Source organism: Magallana gigas, chromosome 1, assembly GCF_963853765.1.
Source record: "Magallana gigas chromosome 1, xbMagGiga1.1, whole genome shotgun sequence".
Lineage (NCBI taxonomy): Eukaryota > Metazoa > Mollusca > Bivalvia > Ostreida > Ostreidae > Magallana > Magallana gigas.
The window spans coordinates 75,406,404-75,432,457 of record NC_088853.1 but is presented as its reverse complement, the minus strand read 5'-3'; the positions used below and the strand labels follow the sequence as shown (position 1 = coordinate 75,432,457).

At 35.2% G+C, this 26,054-nt stretch overlaps 1 protein-coding gene across 10 annotated transcripts in view; it reads right to left on the bottom strand.

Moving 5' to 3' along the window:
• Window positions 1-564: 564 nt before the first annotated feature.
• LOC105330929 (unconventional myosin-Va) overlaps window positions 565-26,054 on the bottom strand; it is a 69,534-nt gene continuing 44,044 nt past the window's right edge. For 6 of the 10 annotated variants that reach the window (XM_066075733.1, XM_066075772.1, XM_066075743.1 and 3 more), the window contains 15 exons: window positions 25,448-25,483; window positions 22,979-23,168; window positions 11,991-12,111; window positions 11,090-11,107; window positions 8,358-8,435; window positions 7,472-7,565; window positions 6,821-6,973; window positions 6,044-6,195; window positions 5,407-5,496; window positions 4,985-5,135; window positions 4,612-4,745; window positions 3,931-4,002; window positions 3,725-3,810; window positions 2,920-3,091; window positions 565-2,652 (listed from right to left, as the gene is read on the bottom strand). In XM_066075733.1, coding sequence (XP_065931805.1) covers window positions 2,407-2,652; window positions 2,920-3,091; window positions 3,725-3,810; window positions 3,931-4,002; window positions 4,612-4,745; window positions 4,985-5,135; window positions 5,407-5,496; window positions 6,044-6,195; window positions 6,821-6,973; window positions 7,472-7,565; window positions 8,358-8,435; window positions 11,090-11,107; window positions 11,991-12,111; window positions 22,979-23,168; window positions 25,448-25,483 — 1,793 coding nt within the window. In that variant the 3' untranslated portion in view covers window positions 565-2,406. The remainder of the gene's footprint in view (window positions 2,653-2,919; window positions 3,092-3,724; window positions 3,811-3,930; window positions 4,003-4,611; window positions 4,746-4,984; window positions 5,136-5,406; window positions 5,497-6,043; window positions 6,196-6,820; window positions 6,974-7,471; window positions 7,566-8,357; window positions 8,436-11,089; window positions 11,108-11,990; window positions 12,112-22,978; window positions 23,169-25,447; window positions 25,484-26,054) is intronic. The other 4 variants (XM_066075751.1, XM_066075782.1, XM_066075734.1 and 1 more) reach the window with 3 other exon arrangements.

Below are 26,054 nucleotides of genomic sequence, written 5' to 3'. Positions count from 1 at the left end.
TAATCGATAGGTTAAGTTTGTCACAGCAGTTTTTATTACAGCTACATCAAAAATCGTAGCAATAATCCATAGGTTTAGTTTGTCATAGCAGTTTATTTACAGCTACATCAATAATGGTTGCGATAATCGATAGGTTAAGTTTGTCAGAGCAGTTTCTTTACAGCTACATCAATAATCGTAGCAATAATCCATAGGTTAAGTTTGTCAGAGCAGTTTATTTACAGCTACATCAATAATCGTTGCAATAATCGATAGGTTTAGTTTTGTCATAGCAGTTTATTTACAGCTACATCAATAATCGTAGCGATAATCGATAGGTTAAGTTTGTCAAAGCAGTTTATTTACAGCTACATCAATAATCGTTGCAATAATCGATAGGCTTAGTTTGTCATAGCAGTTTATTTACAACTAAATTAATAATCGAGCAATAATCGATAGGTTAAGTTTGTCAGTGCATTTTATTTACAGCTACATCAATAATCGTAGCAAGAGTTCACATAGGTTCAATTGAAAAAGAACATTTAAAGTTGATGATACAAGTTATAAAAAAAAACCAACACGAGATAAATTCAGTTCTATGTATTTCACATTACATGCTATCACAGTCCATTATACACAAAACACAGTCCTCCTCCTAAACCAGTGCCTGATAAAAAAACAATAACTTATACATAGCTTATAAATAACTTATAAATGCCTTGAAGTGAATGACGTCACACGGAATAAGAGCATGTGTTATTCTAAAGTAATGCTTTGTGCAGAAACAGTAATAAACAATGTATAAATGTCAACATTACCATATATAGTGTGTCAACATGCCTCCACTACACAACTTGACGATACTTAACAGATAAGCTAGCTATTGGTTTGTAGGTCATTTGGTGTCTACGAGAAGTAATAAAAATGTCTGTAACAGACAAACACATTTCTAAGTGCATCATGCTCCTGTTGTATGATATAAGACACAAAGGTCATGAACTATTGACCCTTGTGACTTTATAACCCTAACAGGCTTCAATTTTTTTCCTGATTCTTGATTCTTAAACGTAATCAATTCAAAAAACTAAATGATAAATTTTTAGCATGGAATGTCTGAAACAGCAGTCCCAGTCACGTGATAAATAGTGGAATGTCAAACACATCAAAGTCATTGCACAGACCTGTGTATGCCCTAGAACCTAATTCATTAGATGATACATTTAGGTGGGATGTCAAATAGATCAAGGTCGTAAACCTTACTAAAATCAACTATAAATGTTATTCATAACACTGTAAATAACTGTTACAAATAACAATGCAAATAACTGTTATTTATAACAATGTAAATAACTGTTAAATATAACAATGTAAATAACTGTTATTTTAAACAATGTAAATAACTGTTAAATATAACAATGTAAATAACTCTTACAAAAAAAGTGTGAATCATGTACATAACTATTAAGTCGGTTCAGTGGGCTAAGCAATGAAGCAATATTAGAGGAACAGAATTAAATAACAGTATTAAAACTGACTACATATAAACATACCCCTAGTCCGGAATCGTGTGATGATCATACAAGCACAAATTCTAATCCCTACCACACAGAGCTATACAGGAGACAATGGTATTAATCCCTACCACACACAACTATACAGGAGACGATCTTATAAACATTAGTACGGCGGACATTACACCTACGTCACGATGTAAAGGATCGGGAATGTTGATACTGTCCAGGAATTATAATACAGAGACATTACATTCTCCAGATGCAGAGACTCCCAGACAATGATCAGGTTTTGAAACTTTACAGTAGATATTGAAATATACCATAACAAGGGTGGAAATTTACATCTTTGTCAGGGTGGTATTTACATTCTTGTCAGGTTGGTATTTACATCCTTGTCAGGAAATCAAGCGTATGGACTTGGTTATGATACAGTAGGCAATGGTATAAACTTAACACATGTTAACATTAGACTCGAGTCAGGAACTCAAGGTGTAGAGACTCGGGTATACCTATCGAGTCCAGTACTTACAATTATATAAACCTACCATATGTTAACATTAGACCCGAGTCAGGAAGTCAAGGTGTAGAGACATTAGAACTATAGTGTAGACAATAATATAAACCTAACACAGCGTTCATGAGACCAGAGTCATAAGTCTAACTGTAGAGACTCGGGTAAATCTATCAAGTCCAGTAATTCTTATAATATAAACCTAATATATGTTAACATTAGACCCGAGTCAGAAAGTCGAGGTGTAGAGGCTTGGTTAAATCTATCAAGTCCAGTAATTCTTATAATATAAACCTAATATATGTTAACATTAGACCCGAGTCAGGAAGTCTTAGTGTAGAGACTCGGTTAAATCTATCGAGTCCAGTAATTCTTATAATATAAACCTAATATATGTTAACATTAGACTCGAGTCAGAAAGTCGAGGTGTAGAGACTCGGGTATATCTATCGAGTCCAGCGTTACACTGGACGGGTTAAAGGGGAAGGTCACAGGGAAGGTGAACTTGGTGTCCATCAGAAGTGTATTGTCCTCCCCCTCCTCACGCTTCACTGATTTTAATCGCTCCTGAATTTTACGGATAAAGCTGATTGGAACTCGCTCCTCGAACTCGTCCACGGGGGTGTAAAGGTTCAGGATCTTCACAATCTGTAACAACAAAAGACAAAGTCATCAGAACAGTCTACATAAAGGTCTGAATTGAGCTGTTACTGACACTTTATAAAACAGAAAATGAAAAGTGAAAATACCGGGGACTGTTACTGTGGAATCATAAAGTTTAAACTATACCTGTGGGGTTGTGAGTTTGTACTATACCTGTGGGGTTGTGAGTTTGTACTATACCTGTGGGGTTGTGAGTTTTGACTAGTGGGGTTGTGAGTTTTGACTAGTGGGGTTGTAAGTTTTGTACTATACCTGTGGGGTTGTGAGTTTTGAACACATCTCACAGATGCTGTCTACGTCGGCATCTGACTTGCGAGCCTGTAGGAGCTGCGACGCCTGGGTGATTGGCTCGAGCGTGGACTGAGCCCCAGACTCGTTCAGCTTGTTGTCTCTCAACCACTGCTCCAGGTGACTCAAGTTGTACCTGGTCAATTAGGAAGACTTTGTTATGAATAAATATTTCAATTGTTTGTAACACGCTTTTTGATAGGCTGAAAGGTGATCACAAAACAATACTGTGGTTTCATCAATATTCATGGATTTTGTTGTCAAGTTGATCCACATTATTTAATGTTCATTGATTCAGAAGTGCAGTTTCTACTAACATTTTGTCTTGAAAGGATCATTGGCCACGAATTTACATTTCCTTGAAACTGTGATTTTCTTTGAATCCATGAAAATTGATACCCAAAAATATTTATGAAATCAAGTGCACAGTAGTATAATGATTACGTAGATGAGAAAATGTATGATACAACCTACTGTGTTTGAACTACAAAAGATCTAAATGCACCACCCTAACCAATTATACTATTCTTATCAAACCAAGAAAAATTCTCCCTTTTTTCTGACTGTTGTTGACTAAATGAAGTCACTAGAAAGTTAAGGACTTACAATCTTTATTAAATTTAATGTGAAACAGCTATAAATGCTTGTGAAGTATAAGGAATCTACAACAGGCGCTGTTGCTTCACCTGTAGTGTTAACCTATACAAATCTTGTTGATTTACCTCGTCTACACACCTGTAGAATACCTGTATTTTACACCTGCACTCACCTGATCTGCATGCCTTTGGACCAGTTACACATATCTTTTCTCAGAAGAAGATTGTTCAGGGCATTGGACCCAATATAGTAGTATAACTGAAAAACATGACGACGAATATAACTAAATGTACCTCCACACACAGAAGAGTTCAGTCTCAGTTTCGTGTAAGTAATGTCAAATAGATTTCAGAGTTTGATGTGTGTAACCATGGTTACCTGTCTAAAGACCTGCTTCACCAGTTCCGGGTCCACGGCGTGCTGGGATAGAATCTGGACGTACTTGTTCAGCTGAAGAAAAGACAACAAATGCAGTAATGTGAACTGTACGTAAAACTTCTGGAAGTTATTGAATTCACTTTAGTATACACTATATTCACTCCAATATACAGATGTAAAGACAACACAGTATTGTACATGAAGCATTACTGAATTCATGCCAATGTATACCTAAACGAGTCTGTGAATGCACTCTATATAAATGTACTCATTTTCAATAATGTCATTGAAAATTTTAATTAAAATTATAAATTCATGTTACCATTAATGAATAATTAATATACTATGGCTTGCAGGTTTCAACATTAATTTCATAAAGATATGAAAACATTTACAGTGACATAGTCAATGAATTCAAAAATATTTTAGTTTTCACTTGCACGTCCAGAAATAAACAAAAAAATTTCAGAGGATAAAATGAACTTGGTAAATCCCAATAAGATTTTATGTGTAGTGCAAAAGAGGGGACAAAATTAATGAACTCAATAAACGTGTATCTTTTATGAATAATTAGAGAAATTATTAAGTAGACTCAGCAAATTTTAACAAACCTGCAGCTTTAACGAGTCAAAAATCATAAGGAAACATTTCCAGTTGACTCAAAAAACTCAACAAACTCACGGCTTTGACGAGCGAGTCCAGTGAGAACTCACGTCCCTCCTCCTCATGAGCCGAGCTACTGCTCCTCCCCCTCATCCCCGCCGGTTTACTCGCCGTCAGACCAGCAATCGCCTCATGTTCCAGTAGAGCCGACACTACAATACAGAGGTCAAATGATCAGAAACAGTTATAGAATTTCTATAAGATAATCAGAAACAGTTATAGAATTTCTATGAGATAATCCTTCAGGTTTTAAAGAAAGGTGAAACTACAATAGAAATGTGAATTAGTTCCTCGGACACAGAGACAGATATACAGACAGATGGACACAGACAAATAGACAGACACATAAAGACAGACAGACAGACAGACACAGCCAGACAGACAGACTTACCAACCATGGGCTGTATGACTTCCTCCATGTATTTGATCATGGTCTGGTAGATCCACACGGCCAGGTCACTGAACACCTGTCTGTACTCAGACAGGTCAAAGTTCCTCAGACAGTGCTCGTTCTGTCGCGGCGTGTTCTCAGATTGGAACGCCTACAAAACATTGGTGATATTGTACTCAACCTCTCTCTCTCTCTCTTTGACTGTTTAACATGATCATATTTCTTTCTCATACTTTTACTGCTTAACTCTCTTTCTCTCTCTCTCTCTCTCTCTCTCTCTCTCTCTCTCTCTCTCCCTATTTGACTTTCTGTTTGACACTATCATATTTCTCTCTCGTACTCTTTCTGCTTAACTCTCTCTCTCTCTCTCTCTCTCTCTCTCTCTCTCCTTCATTCATTCATTCTATGGCAGTAAGTCTCACCTTTTCACCACTGTACTGTTTCAGAGTATGAAGGAGACGGCAGGTGTTGGCCAGCCACATAATGACTCGATCCAATTCTTTACTGTGCTTCTGTTAAGAGAGATTGAACAAAACATTTCAATGACAATGATGATGTTTTTAAGTGCACTATAAAATATAACTATCCAAACTCACATAATCTACTCTGTTTCACATTATTACATGATAAATAATGAATTTCTTTTAGCACATCTTCTTTTAAAAAAAAATCACTAATCATATAATTATGTTTTTGATAACAAAGTTTACAAAGGTTATCAAAAATGAAGATATTGTGGACTTGTGGATCTCAAAAAATTAAAGGCCAGTGAAGATACCATGTTTTTAAAGAGAATTTACAGTAACAATTCAGCTATGCAATGTAACACCATCTAATTACCTTGACATTAATCTGTGATTATAACATAACCTTCACCTACTTTCTGATAACCTTGACCCACTTCCTGATTAACTTGAGCCACTTTCTGATAACCTTGATTTACTTTTTTATTACCTTGACCAACTTTCTAATAATATTGACCCCCTTTCTGATAACCTTGACCTACTTTCTGATTAACTTGATCTTCTTTCTGATTACCTTGACCTACTTTTTGATTACCTTGACACACTTTTTGATGCCATTGATTGTATTGGTCAGCAGTGTTCGGACTTTTTCATCGTCGTTGATGTAGTCCGTGTGTCGTACACACATGAAGAGGAGATATGATGGAAGTCCCGGCAACAAACCCTGTGCTAATTTTGGCTTTAGGTCTACAAATAAAAATGTTGAGGAGAACATTGATCATATATGTGACAATACATTAGTAAGAATTCTTTCATGATTTGTTATGGTGTATGAATTTTATCCAATAAGAAGTGTGTTTTCTATTCATGATTCTTGAAGAGGGGATGAGTTGTATAAATATCATATACCACTGCTATCATGGGAGATCCTTTATTGACACTTATAACTTATTTTGTTTTAAATGTTATATGAATTCAAATCCTTGTTGACAATATTCATTTGGTACTCACAAACTCACTGTCATTTATATGTAGTGTTTAATATATCATTTGTTATTGTAACATGAAAACTATTTCTTTCTTTCTCTCTCTCTCTCTCCATCTCTCTGCATTCTGGCATTGAAAAGAATATTTTTGATTTAATTTTTTATTTTTTTTATTTTCCACTCACCCATGATCAGAAACTTGATGAGTTTTCCACTCACCCATGATCAAACACTTGATGAATTTTCCACTCACCCATGATCAAACACTTGATGAATTTTCCACTCACCCATGATCAAACACTTGATGAATTTTCCACTCACCCATGATCAAACACTTGATGAGTTTTCCACTCACCCATGATCAAATACATGATGAGTCCACTCACCCAAGATCAGACACTTTATGAGTTGAGCCTCATCCTCCTTCTTGTATTCTAACATTCCCATGTACGTCCGGTCGAGGTGTTTCACGGTGGCGACCCCATCGTCCGACTTCTTCTGTTTGTCGTCTCTCTCTAACTCAGCCTCAATCTCAGCTACTGTAACCATGGTAACAAACAGTCAGTCAGAAATCCAGTCTTAATTTCATAAATTTGACTTTTTTCCTTTTGTTAAGATAAATTTTAAATAAAATGTTGTATTTTTGGTCAGTGTTAGCAATACATGGACATACTAGGATAAAATGTCATGAATTTTCTATAAATTGAAAAATAATTTATTCATTTCCATTGCTGAGTAAAAGTTTTAAAAAAACTTTTGGCCAGTAGAAAGGGGCATTATTTATTTGATATTGACTTGCACAGAAAACCTATTTCAAAGGCCAATTTTAACTGAAATAAAAATAGACCAGCAAGGAACTTTATCTACAAACAACTGTATCTTCAAAGCATCTTGAGTCAATATGACTCTTCCATCCATCTCTAGCTGACAATAACAATTCAAGGTCAAAAAGGACTCTAGGTCAAAGGTCATAACTAAGTCATTGATTGTCAGCAATGACCTCAAAACTAAAGGTCAAGAGTTGCAGCATGACTCACCGTCTCCATCCTTCAGTTTCTTGGCATACACCTTCAACATTTTCTTCAGCTTGCGGATTTGGTCCGATTGTTTATCGGCCTTTTCCCTCAAGTCCTAAAAAAATTAAATCATTTAAGAAAAACTTATTTTAGGATATTTTGACCACTGAGCTTGTAAAGTGATTCTGTGACAGACCCTTGTTATAAAGAATGATGTACATGTATTTAGCAGGACTGATGTAACATATTTCAATTGTCTGTAGGCTTTCTAAATTAACTTCACTAATCACAATTAAATGATTGGTATATAATGAATTACATTACAAAAATTAATAAAAGCTGCAGTCAATATTTAGTTTTGGGAATGAAGGTTTAATTTTATAATAAAAAATTATCATAGCCCTTTTGCATCAATATCAACATTGAGAACCCTGTGCTCAAGCACTTCGAGTTCTACTGTACAGTACTCACCAGATTCTCGGACGTCAATCGAGTTATCTCGTGTTGAATTGGGACCTTTATCTATTGTACTCACCAGATTCTCAGACGTCAGGCGAGTTATCTCGTGTTGCATTGTCAGTGACCGTTATATATTGTACTCACCAGATTCTCGGACATCAGGCGAGTTATATCATGACCTTTATCTATTGTACTCACCAGATTCTCGACCTAGGCGAGTGATCTCGTGCTGCATCGTGACCTTTATCTATTGTACTCACCAGTTTCTCGGACGTCAGGCGAGTTATCTCGTGTTGCATCGTGACCTTTATCTATTGTACTCACCAGATTCTCGACCTAGGCGAGTGATCTCGTGCTGCATCGTGACCTTTATCTATTGTACTCACCAGTTTCTCGGACGTCGCGAGTTATCTCGTGTTGCATCGTGACCTTTATCTACTGTACTCACCAGGTTCTCGGACGTCAATCGAGTGATCTCGTGCTGCATCGTGGCCTCGATCTTCGCCTCAGGTCCAAGCTGTAGATTCTACAAGTGGTAAAGGGAGGCATCATTATTATCAAACTGAGGGGAGAACTACTAAGTCTTACATTATCTTATGTAAAAATAAATACACTGGTAATCAGTGCTCATGTGGAATGTAAATTTCATCGAAATTGTAAAATATTTGTTTTATGTAGTAATTTATGAACAATTTCATTTTTGTCTTCAAACTATAATCCAGTAAATTTTGCTGACTGTTATTTTCAGTGTAGTAATCATGCATATAAATAATAAATCAATGCACATGGCTATAACCGTATAAATTCAAAAGCTGGGAATTTTGACTTTTCGCACAATTCGTATAATTCAAAGGCAGCTTACTTTAACAGTTATTGTTCAATTCCAATCTATGAACATCAAATTTTTAACAACTTAAAGACTTTTTTTTTCGTAATATGCATAAAAAACCAATCAACTTATACTATAATAATCAAATTCAAAACTGGAAGTCGGGAACATCCCCAAACAAAAAATCAAAAAGAAAAAAGGGAGCATAATCATTTAAACCAAAATCAATCAGGATGTAGGGATCATGTCCAAACTAAATATCAAACAGAATATAAGGGGTCATCTCCAAACCAGATAGTGCAGAGTGGTTAATATGATAAACACTAGTAAAGTAAGTGGAGACTTCTCCGACTCTTACATCCATTTTTGTTAATACATTATACTGTGGATTCATTAATTTTCATGGGTATCAATTTTCGTGGATTTTCGGAAAACCACAGTTTCAAGGATACGTAATTTCATGGCCAATGATCCCATCAATACAAAATGTTAGTTGAAATTGAACTTCAATGAACATTTAATTTCGTGGATCAAACTTAACAATGAAATCCACGAAAATTGGTATTCAACGAATATTGATGAAACCACAGTACAGTGTGGTGTCAGACCATAATAAGAAATAAAATTTGCTATCTTTTCTCTCAACAATAGCAATGTGAAGCTGTCATCTAAAAGAGGACCATATAACTAATTGTGAAGGTGTAAACGTCAGGGGAGTCTCCGATTAACAGATTAAATAAACTGAATATTGAAGATCCGGGTCTCTGACAAGCTTAACAAGGTAACTAGAAGACAAGCAGAGGTTAAACTCTCTGGTGACACTCTCCATGTTAGTTAATCCGTCGTAATCTTCCATAACCCTCTCTCTCTCTCTCTCTCTCTCTCTCTCTCTCTCTCTCTCTCTCTCTCTCTCTCTCTCTCTCTCTCTCTCTCTCTCTCTCTCTCTCTCTCTCTCTCTCTCTCTTTTTCTCTATCCAAAATGTGTTAGTCTCCAATCCCCCAATCCCCTCTCTCAATCCTTGTCCTTTTGTTATCTGTTACCCCTTCCCTTTATCAAACTTTCTGTATATGAATTTTTTTGTATTACCACTTTTGTGTGGTATATTTCTTTGCCTTAAACTTGTATTTCATTGATTCACTTGTCATTATTTGTCTCTCTCTCTTTTTTATCCACTTTTCTGTGTTTGTCTCTCCTGCATCCTCCTTTTCTGCCTCTGATTTTATCTTTTTTTCTCTCTTTATCCATGACTTTATACATCCCTTTTCTGTTTCTCATTTCTTTCAATATGTCTGTCTGTCTGTCTGTCTGTCTCTCTCTCTCATGTTAACGACATATGCAACTAGCGGAGACCCCTTCCAATTCTACACAGTGAGCCTGCAATTACTGTGAATTTCCTTCAGCTAATAACATTATGTAGTCTTGATTATATACATTTAATGGCATATTGTAAGTAATGATTATGTAAGTATGCAGCAAAAATATATGCATTTGTATATGATACATGCTGAACAAAAACATATATAACAAATCAAAGGGCACATTTCAATGGGTCAATGTTGAGATATTTGCACGGTAAAGGTCAAGATATAACCTGACCTTAACCCTGATATTTTAGAGTTTGAAGTTTAAGATCATAGTCTTTAAACAACATGACAGCCCTGGTTTGAGCATGTATACCCATTTTATACCATACTGACAGAATGGATCTTTTTTTAAGTTAATACTTTTTAACACTTTGATTAATTTGCTTCTGGTTTGCTTTTAACCTATCAGCTTATGACATGAAAACAAAAGGAGATAAAAATGTGGCAAACTTAATCATTTGAACCATTCACATTTACAGACTTTCAAATGTTCAGAATTCCATTGAAAGAAAGTCAGCTGGGTTTTTTTTGTCACTTAAAATTATATCAAAAATATCAAATAAAGCTATTTATGAACATTCAGTGTCTGTTACTAAATCTTGCTCTTAAGAATGTTTAAATGAATGTTTTCTCTCTGTCTGAGATAATATTTGAAACTTTCAATAAAAAAATAGACTTTTCTTTAATTCAAAGATAATAATTGAAACTTTCAATTTAAAAAAAACTTTTCTTCAATTCCAAGAGGACTGTTTATATGATTAGAGACTCATTAATAGCTACCCTTCCCTCAAAGTCAGTAGGCATACAAAACACAATGCAGTCAGTAAAAAACAGTGCTATATATAGTCACACTGAGCTATAAATAGTAACTAGTGTTATAAATAGTAACACTGAGCTATAAATAGTAACTCTGTGCTATAAATAGTAACACTGCGCTATAAAGAGAAACTCTGTGCTATAAATAGTAACACTACTGCGGTACATACTCTGGTGATGCTGTTGTACTGTCAAATGAAAAAAAAGAAGAAAGTGAACCAAACAAACCGGTGACAGAGAGAGTCTAATAAATCAAAATAACTTAAAACTATTCTACAAACAGAAACATATAGGACTCCCTTGGAGAGCTCTAATTAACTTAAAATTATTCTGCAAAGAGAAACATAGGATTCCCATCAGCCAAACCCAGTGGTAATATTATCAGAGTTATGTGTCTCCATCCTGTGGGTTAATAATATCTTATTTGTTCATATTTTAACAGATGAATTAAGAGACAACACTACCATATAATATACAATCATTTATATCTTAAGTGGTTGGAGTGAAGTTTGGGCTATTCAGTAAAGTGTGTATCATGTATCATCATGTATCATCATCTAACATGGTTGATTGCTGCCTTCACTGCCGAATAACATAAAACAAAGACCTTCTATCTCTGTGCATAGTTCTGATAAAAATTCAGTGTATTGTGTATCATGTTTAATCTTACCAATCACTTTACTGTGTATTGTGTATCATCTAACCATTCAATGTACCATGTATCGCATATCATCTTACCATTCAATGTACCATGTATCGCATATCATCTTACCATTCAGTGTACCATGTATTGCATATCATCTTACCATTCAGTGTACCATGTATTGCATATCATCTTACCATTCAATGTACCATGTATTGCATATCATCTTACCAATCAATGTACCATGTATCGCATATCATCTTACCATTCAATGTACCATGTATCGCATATCATCTTACCATTCAATGTATCATGTATTGCATATCATCTTACCATTCAATGTACCATGTATCGCATATCATCTTACCATTCAATGTACCATGTATCGCATATCATCTTACCAACCAATGTATCGTGTATCATCTTACCTGGTTGATAACTTTCTGTGCGGCCTCGTTCTCATGTTTCAGGTCTCGGATCTCCCTCTTCAGTTTGTCCTCTTTCTTTTTGGTATCCTTCTCCGTCTTTTGGAGCTGGTTTTCAAGTAATCTACAGAAAACAATTCAGAAGTCTGTGAAAATTACCCTAATAGCAAACCAAAAGTACCTGCCAACATCGTCCATTAAAACAACAATTTTACATTTGAAATCTAATTATTAGTCTTCTAATATTGCCCTTAAAACAAACCATGCCTGTCAATACTGTTCTAAAAGAAAGCATCGTTCTTTGACCAATTTGTGTGTTGGTCGACATGTACTGTAGATTCCTAATTAAACGCAAGGAATTAATATCAGCGTTAAATCGCAAGAAGCATCTTTTGCGGATTTCAAAATCTCGTCATTATTTTCTGAGAGTTGAAAAATATAAGAAAAATAGGAGAAAAAATCCACATTCACGATTTTATATTCTCACGAATTGATACAAACCAGCGGGATCGTCGAATTAAGTACTCACGAAATGTAAGGAATTTACAGTATATCAGTTTTGTTCTGCCTGATGTACTTACTGTGTAATCTTCTGGCTACCTGATACATCATTCTTTAGGTGTTTTTTCTAGATATTTATTGCTTTTGTTCTTTCTTACCTTTCAACCATTCACTTATTCTTACATTTAATCACACCTACTTTCTCATCATCCTAACGACCTCTTTTAATTCTTTCTCCTTTCAACCATTCACTTATTCTTACATTTAATCACACCTACTTTCTCATCATCCTAACGACCTCTTTTAATTCTTTCTCCTTTCAACCATTCACTTATTCTTACATTTAATCACACCTACTTTCTCATCATCCTAACGACCTATTTTAATTCTTTCTCCTTTCAACCATTCACTTATTCTTACATTTAATCACACCTACTTTCTCATCATCCTAACGACCTCTTTTAATTCTTTCTCCTTTCAACCATTCACTTATTCTTACATTTAATCACACCTACTTTCTCATCATCCTAACGACCTCTTTTAATTCTTTCTCCTTTCAACCATTCACTTATTCTTACATTTAATCACACCTACTTTCTCATCATCCTAACGACCTACTTTAATTCTTTCTCATAATTTCTTTCTGTCCTGTACTAGGTACATACATCTCTCTCTCTCTCTCTCTCTCTCTCTCTCTCTCTCTCCTTTAGTTATCTATAGAAAAGCCTTGTGGATTCATCCACCTGGTAAAGAGTCTTCACTTACTCCTCACAAATCTCACACATCAACACATAAGGTGGATCATCTGGACACATGGTGGATTTATCCGCGGTGACAATCCGCTCAATCCGCAGACCCTTCAGACACTCCTCACAGGTACACATAAAGTTTCCCTCCCACTGCACATCGTCCGATGCTTGGATAATTGTGTTGGCCTCCACAGTTTTATCCAACTTCTCCGTTTCATCCGCAAACACATCCACAAAATCTTCACATCCGGGAACATTCTCATCCACAAAAGGGTCAACATCCATGAATTCCATTTGGTGGTCGATATCATTTGGAATAGATCCCATAGCTGTAGGGGTCTCTTTGTCGTTGTAACTAAATCCATGGGATTCTGATCCATGACCAATGCAAAGTTCATCACTATTTTTCAAACCTTGGTAATCACAAGAACCATGATGTTGGGTATAGTCGACGGAGCCATTACTGTGTGTTACATCAGAGTTATTCACTGTTAGGTGACCCATTCCAGAGCCTTGTATCATACCAGAATCTGTTTCATTTGAACATGAACCAGTCTGTGGGTTTGAACAACTCGAGTCCAGTGAACAGGCCTCAGACATGTTCAGTTCTAATTCTTTGTGACATTTCTCACAGAAAACTTCGTCAAACATCAAAACTGTTGCTCTGTTCCCACACTGTGAACAAATGTCTGAACTAGTTAAAGGTTCATCATGTGAACACTTCATTGGTTCACCGTTTTTCTCCTTTTCTGTAGAGTTTTGTTGTTCACATGCTGAACATTTGTGGTCTGAACCTCCCGCATCTACTATAACATTTGGTTCTGATCCAGTGTCTATATTTGAAATTACATCTCTATCTACTTTTTCTGTACAAATTTTACAAGAACAAAGACTGTCTGTGTGATTATTATTATTTTTGAACACATCGTTTGGTTTTGAACATGAACCGAATGATTTTGAACCTGAACAATCTGGTTTTGAGCTTGAATAAGACACATTTCTACTATTTACGGCAGACATTTGGCATTCCCTTAAATCACTGGAGTCTTTTTCCAAACAACCAACATCACTGCAGGCGAGAGACTCGCTACATTCCTCCTGACTCATACATCTATGGACATCTGTCCCCCGAGATTCTTGCTCAACCATTTCCCTCTGGACACTGATTTTGAGTCTATCTCTTTTATTGTCAGCTTTTAATTTGTTCGCAAAATGGAAGCTTTGATCGCTGTCCGACGGAAATCTCTGATCATTGTCTGACTGAAATCTCTGATCGCTGTCCGACTGAAATCTCTGATCGCTGTCCGACTGAAATCTCTGATCATTGTCCGACTGAAATCTCTGATCGCTGTCCGACTGAAATCTCTGATCGCTGTCCGACTGAAATCTCTGATCATTGTCCAACTGAACTCTCTGATCATTGTCCGACTGAACTCTCTGATCATTGTCCGACTGAACTCTCTGATCATTGTCAGACTGAACTCTCTGATCGCTCTCCGACTGAAATCTCTGATCATTGTCCGACTGAAACTGAACTAAATATTCCCCTCCTTCAGTCCTTTCTCTCTCTGTGGAACTGCTTCCTTTTTCTCCCCCGATATCCAGGACAAAAATATCCACATCTCCGCCTGCCTGTTCCCCACCTTCTCTATTGGACTCCACTGCTTCACCACCGCCTACCACAGACTGACCCCAGGGTTCTCCCTCTGGTAATGCACCACCACCTACCACAGACTGACCCCGGGTCTCTCCCTCTGGCAATGCACCACTGCTTCTCTCTTTGGTCCCTTTGGCTCCCATTTCTTCATCAATTTTAGACATAAGTTCTAAATGTTTTGGAAAGAGAGAAAATTCTGGATATGCTTCAATAATGGTACTCTCTGAACAGCAAGGGGAGTAACTCCTCTCCATATTCATGAATCACCAAAGATTGATCCAGCGCAAATAATCTGTAAAATACAACGACACAAAGTCAGTTTTATAAATAAGAAATGCAACTGATTTACTAAATCTGGTATGAACACAAACATCAATATCAAAAATCAATAATATTGTTGTAGAAAAATCAATAATATTGTTGTAGAAAAATCAATAATATTGTTGTAGAAATGTTTCGTTTATATTAATTGAATCATATCTGGAATTGGATTTCAAAAATATATTATTTTTCTCATGCAACTGGTATTTCAGTACCTGTATATGGTTTTTTTTTATTGTAGGCACAGTAGATCAGTTACAAATTCTGACATAATGAATTTATGAATTTACAGCTATAGTGAATATGTTTTTAACTGCAGGTGAAGTCAAGATATATCTCAAAAAAAAAAAAATGCTTTAAATGAAAGTTCCAAGATTTAATTGATTTTTGATTGAATGACTTTATTTTGTGAGTTCTATCTTATTTCAACTTAAATCCTCCGATGAACAACCTCGTTTTTTTAGTTTTCAATGTAAGTTTAGCATTTAACACATCATTAAACATACCCTGAAGTCATGAAGATGAAATCAATGCTTATATCTAATATATTCATATTGACGTCTATTTGTATGAAATATATGCAGTATCGTTGCTACAAAACCATTATATACACTCTCAGTCAGGGACATGAAACATACATGGAACAGCCATATTAACATCTTATTTAATTTGCTTCTGCGACTAAAAGTAAAGTGCCAGAAATTTTGTAAAGAAAAATCTTTTTTATTGAATAGTAGATATAATTCAACGAATATTTTCAAAAGTACATAATTATCAAATTAGTTTACCTTAGGTAGTATGTTTCATTTAATCTTACAAAAATAAATATACTGAAAACATGTGGTGACGTTCATATTTGTGCTCATGGCGCATAAATTAGCAAAGTGTATTCATAGGAAACTGAGCGTTGCAGATTTCCAATGCAAACATAAGATGAAATGTACACTGAATGTAAATATAATATATACCAGTGAATCAATTTACCGTATTTTTCGGGGCATAGGCCGGTATTTTTTTCCTCCGATGAGCGAGCCCCGGCCTATCCCCCGGGATTGGCTATTCTTAGACTCAAAGTTAAAAAAATTTAACAGTAAAATATAAAATCCACTGTTTTTATCCGTTGTACTGTTGTAGCAATTTATTATGAGGGTTGGTTTTTTTTCATCCGTTTGAACTATTGTTCGATAGTTGTCCCGTTGATAATTTTTGTAATGACATCGTGAGTAATAAAATGTACAGTACTGTACAAGGTATTTCTTTACAATCCCAATCAAAAGAATTTTTTTCCACGTTCGTGTATGAACCCTGGAAACTATTATTGCGTAGTAAAAAAGAAAACGAAACCGGGTAGAATGTAATATGACAGAATTTTGGTGAATTCTTCATGTCTGCGTTCGTAGGAATCACTGGTCTTGGGTGTAGAATAAATCAAATGCTATGTGTTTTTACAATTAATTTTCTGTTGGATGAAATAACGGTATTCTGGTGTCGTGTGTATATACAAAGGTGTGAAACCCGTGACTAAAACACAGCCTAGGGGCACGTAGCCTAGTGTACACCGTTACACTTCATTGCATTAACCGTGTTTTTAACATGACAACTTCTCTGCATAACGACAAGTCACTATTTAATTAATTAATGGAAAGAACACAAATTAAATATTTTATGTTTGGTATTTCGTTTTCTCATTCATAGCGATTACGGGTGATAACTCTATTTGAATATGAAACCACGTGTTGAGCTAATGGACGCCATACCCCGTATTTACAAGTAGCTTTCAAAGTATAACTTGATTAAATGAGATTTAGCAATAAGTTATTAATAAAATATAAAAGGTTTGGTAAAATATTATACTTAGTTCTACCAGACAGAACCACGGAGGTTGGTGTTGCAATTAAATTTACACTATGTAAAATTATGATACACAACGATACACCGACGAATACGGAAGAGACCAAACAGCCACAAAACACAGATTAATTTTTAAAAATTGCTTAAAATATATATGTTAAGCAAATTTAATAACTTTAATTACTCTTTTGACTTTCTACATCGATATTCTGAAAGTATATACTTAATACGGTGACTTTTTTAATCAGCGGTCATACTTTCACTATAGTAATCATTGATTGCAAATCGGCTTATCCCCCAATTAGGCTAGTCTAAGGATTTTTCTTGAATTTTGTCTAAAAATGAGCAATTCGGCCTATGCCCCACATCGACATATGCCCCGAAAAATACGGTAGATTTCAATAATCGATTAAAAATGTCATTATTTATAGTTATGATAATGATCATTTTGTCCCCCATAAATAGAACAATGGATGGACAGACAAATATAGATCACAGGTAGATAAATAGAGATGGAAATGATAGACAGATGGATGAACAGACAAATATCATTGATTGGCAGATTGGAGAGACAGACACATCTTGACATTGACAATTCTACAACAGTAACTGCCAAAATTTAAGGAATGCAGTGGACAGCGTAGTAATTTCCCATGACACCTCAATTGTCATGTCATCAAAGATTATAAGAATTTAAGCAATGGACATCAAACTTGCATTGGATGAATAAAACAATTGTAAAAGTAAAGTTTGGTAATTATCTACTGAAATAATATTATAAAATCATGCTTACATCTAGAAGGTCAGGTGGAAAATTGTGGGTGGGCTGGGGGGTGGGGGAGTGGGCTGGGGGAGTGAGGTGGGGTAAGGGTGGGGGTGGGGTGGGCGAGTAGGATCCCTCTACCTACAATTTCACAGAACTTTATCAAATCCATATACATTTAGTAAAGTTACCATAAATAGATATCCTTCTTCCAAAAGAAGCAAAATTAGCTGCATGATGTATAAGCAAAGTTCTAAGATCATATTATTTTCCAATATTTTTAAAAGTCATTTAAACGCCTAAAGCTTCCTTCCTCCTTAATTCCAATGTGACTTACGATGATGTCACATTGACTTAACATCAGTATACAAGCAGAAAACAGGCGCAAACTTTCTCACGTGAGTTTTCTCTTATCTTTGCCTCTCCCCCTTCCCCCCCTCCATAACCCCTTGGCATCACCCCCCCCCCCCACCCCCCACCCACCCAACTGTCCACCACATACCTATGGACAGTTTCTAGTAATGATGACATTGCCTGTATTTCTCTTGACCCTTAACCCCTACATTTCCCTAAACCATACATATATAGTACCGACCGGGTATACACAGTACCTAACAGTCCCGGGGCGGCCATATAGTACCGACCAGACACAATCTCACACCAGATCTCGAGCAGTCCCCATTGTACAGAATATAATATATATCTATACCTCTGTATATCCCATGTCTCCATGTCACTTCCTCTTAAACCCTGTATTGTACATTACATTTATTGTACACACTGTTCATAGTTCCACATATTCACATAGTCACTGAATGTACTATGTTAGAGATCACAGACACTGTATTATTTACATCTCAATTGCAAATTGAGACACTGCACTGTGTACTTCACACTGACACAGTCACAATTTACAAACCCTGTTTCCGGTCTTTACCACATTAACCCCCAAGTCCAGTTTTACAGAGTCACTCGATGTTCATTTCTTAAACTTAAAATTCCTCGTTTTCTCCTCAATTCTTTTGTACCTGTGCACAGGTAATATGCCTGATTGAATTCCATGGGGACCGATTCAAAACTGGCTTTCTTTTGTCACATCCTCGGTGACTTGGGGGCTTTTGTCTGCCCTAATACACATCTAGAGATATCTGTACATCAGGGAATGAAACTCTCTATGTCCGATTATATAATATCACCCGCAAATTGAGCTTTAAATGGAGATAGTTTTCTGGCCTCATAGTTTATCACTGTAGATCTTTAAATCACTACTGCAAAACTTTTGACACATTTAAATACTTTTTTTCATACATTGACAATGGAGTCTTTGAAATCTGTTCATTTTTGTTGTTGTATAGTGGAGAATAGCTTCCCCAATGGCTTAATTCTCTGTCAGCTTCTGCCCGAGATTAGCTGTTTACAATAATATACAGATCGTAATAATCCAATTATAATTATGGAGAATACGTAGCCCCCCCCCCCCCCCCCTAACTCTCTGTCGATTTCACTGTTAACATTAATATACAGATCGTAATAATCCAATCCATAACCTGTTCAATTCACTCCAATCACCTGACCACCCCCCCCCCCCTTCCCACCCTCTCTTTTATCTTGTATTTGGTCAGAGAGAACAATTATAATAGAAACAAAGCAATGTGTGGAACTTAATGGACTTACAGCTCTCAAATTATTATAAAGTACATTTATTTATTGTATGCATTTGTATGTACTATTAATAATAAATTATTACTACATAATATGCATACATATCAAAATAGCATTTCCATTACTTCATAATCTGAGCATGGGGTCATCTATAAATTTCAAAATTTCAAAATTAAATGTTATTGAAATTTATAATATAATACACATATATGCATTACAATATATTTAATTTTATTTTATATATCCTGGGCAAAGTTTTAATATCATAATATTTGTACTGTACAAAACAACTGTCATACATTTAATATATTAACCATATTTTTATTCAATATGGAATGGAAAACAGGCATAATCTATATATATAGCCTCTCCTTGATAAACCGATACAACATCTGTTGGTAATAACTTGACTCTGAATTGAATAAATTGTTTATTCATAGCGCTCATGTAACAAATGACTGTGTTTCCAATAAACAAGTTGGATTCCTTGAAAATATTGATTGAAAAGACTGACCCAGACAAAACAAGGCCCTCTACATTTGTATACCAGGCGACACACGGAGGGTCTTATAGCAATAAACAAATCTACTTTGTCTTAATTAAGCAGATTTAATTCATCGTTAATGAACGAATGAGAGGAGAGTGACTCAGGAAGTCTTAAAAAGAGTTAACATCATGTCAACACACAGAAACGAAATCCTACAGCTCCAAGGGGAGTCAGGTGAACATTACAGGTGAACATCACAGGTAGACAATTAAGGTGGCTGGATGGTCAGGGGCCATTTTAAAACTAAACCAATCTCCCTCATAGAAGAGTTTGCTAAAAAAAATATTAGAAAACCTTTTTTTTTTGCATATTAAAATATAAGGATTTTTCTTACATTATTGATATTTTATGGCCAAAAATCTCATAAAACTCTGAGGTAGTTCACATGGGTACCAATGCACGGCTGGACCATTATCCGCCTAAACTACATTCCAGGATTTTCTTTACTAATAAATGATATTTTATGCCCAAAAATCTCAATAAATTTTAATAACATTGATAACATGTTGACCATCAGCTGACTAAACTACACTTCAGGTCAATGACGACGACAAGAAGGGGGACAACTCACTGTTTTATGGCAGGCAAAATATAAGTCTCTGAAGGTATCACAAATAAATTGGTGGCATCACAATAAAAATCCAGACAACAATCCAATATAGGTCACCGAGTGGTAAAATATTTGTGTCAATTAAGGTACCACCAAAAAAATGGAGGCATCCAAATAAAAATCTGAACACAGGTAAAAATCCAGGTATCCTGATGGGTGTTATAATCCAATATAGGTCACTGAGTGGTACTAATTACAGGTGTGCACAGTTTACAGGTATACATCCACATCGTTTGGCACACGAACCTGCTTAAAAGCTGTGAGCGATGTTTTGTTAACATCGATAATAGAATGTACTAGCAGAATAGTCTACACAGATCAGTTAAACAATAGGAAACGCTGGCTCATGTAAACATTATGTAAACATTGTGGAAGGATCTTGTGTTTTATTGTTTACACAAAACAAGGTAACTTTGCTCAATAACACCTGTCATCAGGTGTGAAATTCCACCTGTAGATACATTACACTATAGCAATTAAACCTCATTATCGCTATTTGTTAATGTCATTATAATTAGTTGTAATTCACTGTTCATTAATTCACTAATTGCTTTAAATGCCCGTGGCCTAACAGTCAGCCACTCTGTCTAATGTTTAGCCTTATATATAAGCTTTAGTGGACTTAACAGGCACTGGGTGTTTCCCATTTAACTCTGAGTCAATAATGTACAATTCTCATCTTTATCTCTCACACAGTCTGTTTTGTTATAATGGTTTGTACACCAATTTGAGAAGGTATTAATTATCATGACCATTTTTGTCCTATTTCTTTATTAATCAGTCACACTTACAGAATTTTAAAATATTACCTTTTTTATGGGGGAGAAGGGGTGGGGGAGAGGGAGCGGGGGAGGGAGCGGGGGAGGGGGTGATGGAGAGGGGGTGGGGGTGTTAATGACTTGGCTTGATGATTGATGACCACATGATCATAAAGCTAAGAACAGTCTCTTGAACAACAAGCCACAGATATCAACCACTAACAGTTATATCAACATCATGTGGAAAATGACTGCAAGATTGCAAAAAACCTTTGAAGTTTTTACCTACAGCAAATACCTAAAGCTATGGCGCTTATACACAGGTAATTAACAGAGCTAGATAATACAGGTATGTAACATTAAAGGTACACAGCACAGGTACACAAAGGAGCTGAATGTTTGTCCAGTGTTACACCGGATGATTTGATACAGGTGAGATTGTTACCTGTGTACCCAGTTTTATAAAGTCTCTCCACCAACTAAGGTTTATCTACAGACAGGGGTGGTCTCAAAACCTCTAATTATTACTTTTACAGGTGAAAATTAATGAAGATTTCTGTATTAGAGGTGGGTACATGATATCTGTCCATACTGTGTGATCACACATAGATCTATTTATACAGAGGGGTTGGTTGGGGGTTAACTCTCATTATTGTTGCATCTTATAGCTATAGGGTGGTGATAATATTATGACAATCTCTGTATCAATAATGTGTATATGATAGTGCACACCCCCACAGATCTAATTACATGTACATTGTATATACACAAAATGGGGGGGGGGGGGTTTACAATGTGGAGGTAATATATATATATGATAAGTAATAAAAATGTAAGTAAAACACTACTATATAGCGGGTACTGACCTTAAACACTGCTGGTCAGGAACCTCCTCCTCCACAACATCAGTGTGGGGTCAAGGTGAGGTCAAGGTGAGGTCAAGATTAGGTCACGGTGAGATCAATCTGCTTCATATATATGTTATTGGATCAGACACACAACCATCACAGGATATCCCAGTATTCTTTGATCCAAAGCAGCCATTTCAGTACAACTTCAGTATGTTGAACACTGATATCTTGAATATATCTGGCACAAGTCAAAGGAAACCAGGGGTCCCGGCCACTGTGTCTATGAAAAGTCAGTCCCAGTATTTGAATTCCATTTGGATCTCTCTTCTTCACTGAATTGTTCTGGTTCAAGGATTCACCTGGAATCCTTTAGTGATTCTAGTGTCCTTATCTCTCTCTCTATCTTTATCTCATTCTCTCTCTCTCTCCCTCCTTCACTCTCTCTCTCATTTCTATGCTATGGTCTTCATCTTTTCTTTTTTTCTGTGGTCTCTTTCTTACTCTCACTTTAACTTTTCTTGTTCATCCTTTCTTTCTCTATTCTCTCTCTCTTTATCTCCCTCTCTCTCTCTGTATAAGTCATTGTCTTGACTATGACTACATTACCTGTTGAGTTCTTTCTGAGATACCTGGTGAGTTCTTCATTATTTACCTGTTGAGTTCTTCATTATTTACCTGTTGAGTTCTTTCTGAGATACCTAGTGAGTTTTTCATTATTTACCTGTTGAGTTCTTTCTGAGTCCTGTAGGCCAGTGCGAGTTCGTTGTCTTCGTTCACTATGTCATCCATTCCGCCGTACGACTCCTTCGCTATGGCGTGCGTCGTGATGCTCTTCTCTGCCAGCATTGCTCTCAGCTGTAGGCATTCCTCGCGGCGACGCTCTAATTCATCCGACATCGCTGTAAATTGTTCTAGAGAAACAAAAGTTAAATTGTCACTACAATTTTGTTTCTTTCATAGGCATCACATTGAAAAAAGCTTAAATTCATTGCATTCCTTATTTGCAACTTTTTGTCATAATAGAATGTTAATGCAATTTTATATAATTATTACATATTATTCATGTGTATTACATTTATTTACATTATAATTGTTACCTATGTTACATAACAATCTTTTCATATTTAATGACATCTTGTGAACATTAATGACATCTTGTGAACATTAATGACATCTTGTTAACATCAATGACATCTTGTGAACATTAATGACATCTTGTGAACATTAATGACATCTTCTGAACATTAATGACATCTTGTGAACATTAATGACATCTTCTGAACATTAAATTCTTTTTGCTTCTGATAAATTATGTTATTTTCTTTAGGTGTATATATCTAAATACTAATTGTACACATGTACGGTAATTTTGATTACATAGGGTTTGTATCAGTTTATAAGGTTTTATTACACCCCATATATACTTCTTTATGTTAACTATACTTATCAATTGGCTAAACAAAGGTTAATACATTATACATGCCCCTTCTCAGTTCCAACCAAGAAGTTTAATACAGGCACCATTAAAATTGCTTTTTCAGTAGATAATAGTACATATACATAGTTACATATAATGTTAGGTAAACTACATATTACATCAAAAATGGCATTACATATTACATTCTGTTAATTAAATCACATGTATAGATAATGACAGTAAAGTTATGCTTCTATTTTCTCCCCTGAAAATCATAGACAGCAGTGTTTATACCTATAGTATGCTATGGAAATTAACATGCTTCTAGTGTCTGTCTCATTTAACAATTTATACCTATAGTATGCTACGAAAATTAACATGTTTCTAGTGTCTGTCTCATTTATACCTATAGTATGCTATGGAAATTAACATGTTTCTAGTGTCTGTCTCATTTATACCTATAGTATGCTATGGAAATTAACATGTTTCTAGTGTCTGTCTCATTTATACCTATAGTATGCTATGGAAATTAACATGTTTCTAGTGTCTGTCTCATTTATAGTATGCTATGGAAATTAACATGCTTCTAGTGTCTGTCTCATTTATAGTATGCTACGGAAATTAACATGCTTCTAGTGTCTGTCTCATTTATACCTATAGTATGCTACGAAAATTAACATGTTTCTAGTGTCTGTCTCATTTATACCTATAGTATGCTATGGAAATTAACATGCTTCTAGTGTCTGTCTCATTTATACCAGTCCTATAGTATGCTATGGAAATTAACATGTTTCTAGTGTCTGTCTCATTTAACAATTTATACCTATAGTATGCTATGGAAATTAACATGTTCCTAGTGTCTGTCTCATTTAACAATTTATACCTATAGTATGCTACGGAAATTAACATGTTTCTAGTGTCTGTCTCATTTAACAATTTATACCTATAGTATGCTATGGAAATTAACATGTTTCTAGTGTCTGTCTCATTTAACAATTTATACCTATAGTATGCTATGGAAATTAACATGTTTCTAGTGTCTGTCTCATTTAACTATTTATACCTATAGTATGCTATGGAAATTAACATGTTCCTAGTGTCTGTCTCATTTAACAATTTATACCTATAGTATGCTATGGAAATTAACATGTTTCTAGTGTCTGTCTCATTTAACAATTTATACCTATAGTATGCTACGGAAATTAACATATTTCTAGTGTCTGTCTCATTTAACAATTTATACCTATAGTATGCTATGGAAATTAACATGTTTCTAGTGTCTGTCTCATTTAACAATTTATACCTATAGTATGCTATGGAAATTAACATATTTCTAGTGTCTGTCTCATTTAACAATTTATACCTATAGTATGCTATGGAAATTAACATGTTTCTAGTGTCTGTCTCATTTAACTATTTATACCTATAGTATGCTACGGAAATTAACATGTTTCTAGTGTCTGTCTCATTTAACAATTTATACCTACAGTATGCTATGGAAATTAACATGTTTCTAGTGTCTGTCTCATTTAACTATTTATACCTATAGTATGCTACGGAAATTAACATGTTTCTAGTGTCTGTCTCATTTAACTATTTCTGGAATTTTATTGAGGAATACTTTTAGAAGAAGGCTCATTATAGGAGCTTATAACTGCACATAAAGCCAGTGGACTAATATGATATCTTGTGATTCACATATCTGTTAACATATCCTCAGGCAATAGATAAGTAAATAACACAATAAATGTCAATATTTCCTGATACTTATACCTCTGAAAGCTTTCATTTGGTCCTCTACTTTTGTATCTTTTCAAAATCAGCCAATCAAAACAGAGAAAACACAGCAGATGTTAGTAGCAGCCAATCAAAGTTATTCATGTGATTTTTTTTTTCAAAGGACGAATCACACCGCAAGCAGAAGTCACATGACAACATTTCAGCCAATCACAGTGAAGAGAAGCATGCAGACAGAAGGAATATATAGAAAAAGAAAACAGAAAACTATTTAACACTACAAAGAATTTCTATGAGACTTTTCTTTCAAAGATTTTATGCATAAAAAATTCAAAATATTCTACTTTCCCAAAAGGAAGAAATTCTTAATGAATTTTTTTAATTTTTTAAGTTTTTGACACAAATCTTATAATTCTTTACATTCATTTGTTATTTCAACTTTTTTCGTAGTAAAATGGTTAATACTAAAACTAAACATTTTTTACAGCTATTGTGTGGTGTAAAATTGAATACAATGAGTTTTGCAAAGCAAAAGAAGAAATTATCTGAGAGAAAAAAGCACATTAATGCACAGTTAATTCTAAGAAGTAACACACTTAAGCCATCTTTAAGAAAAATGTTTGTGTGCTTTATTCCAAATGAC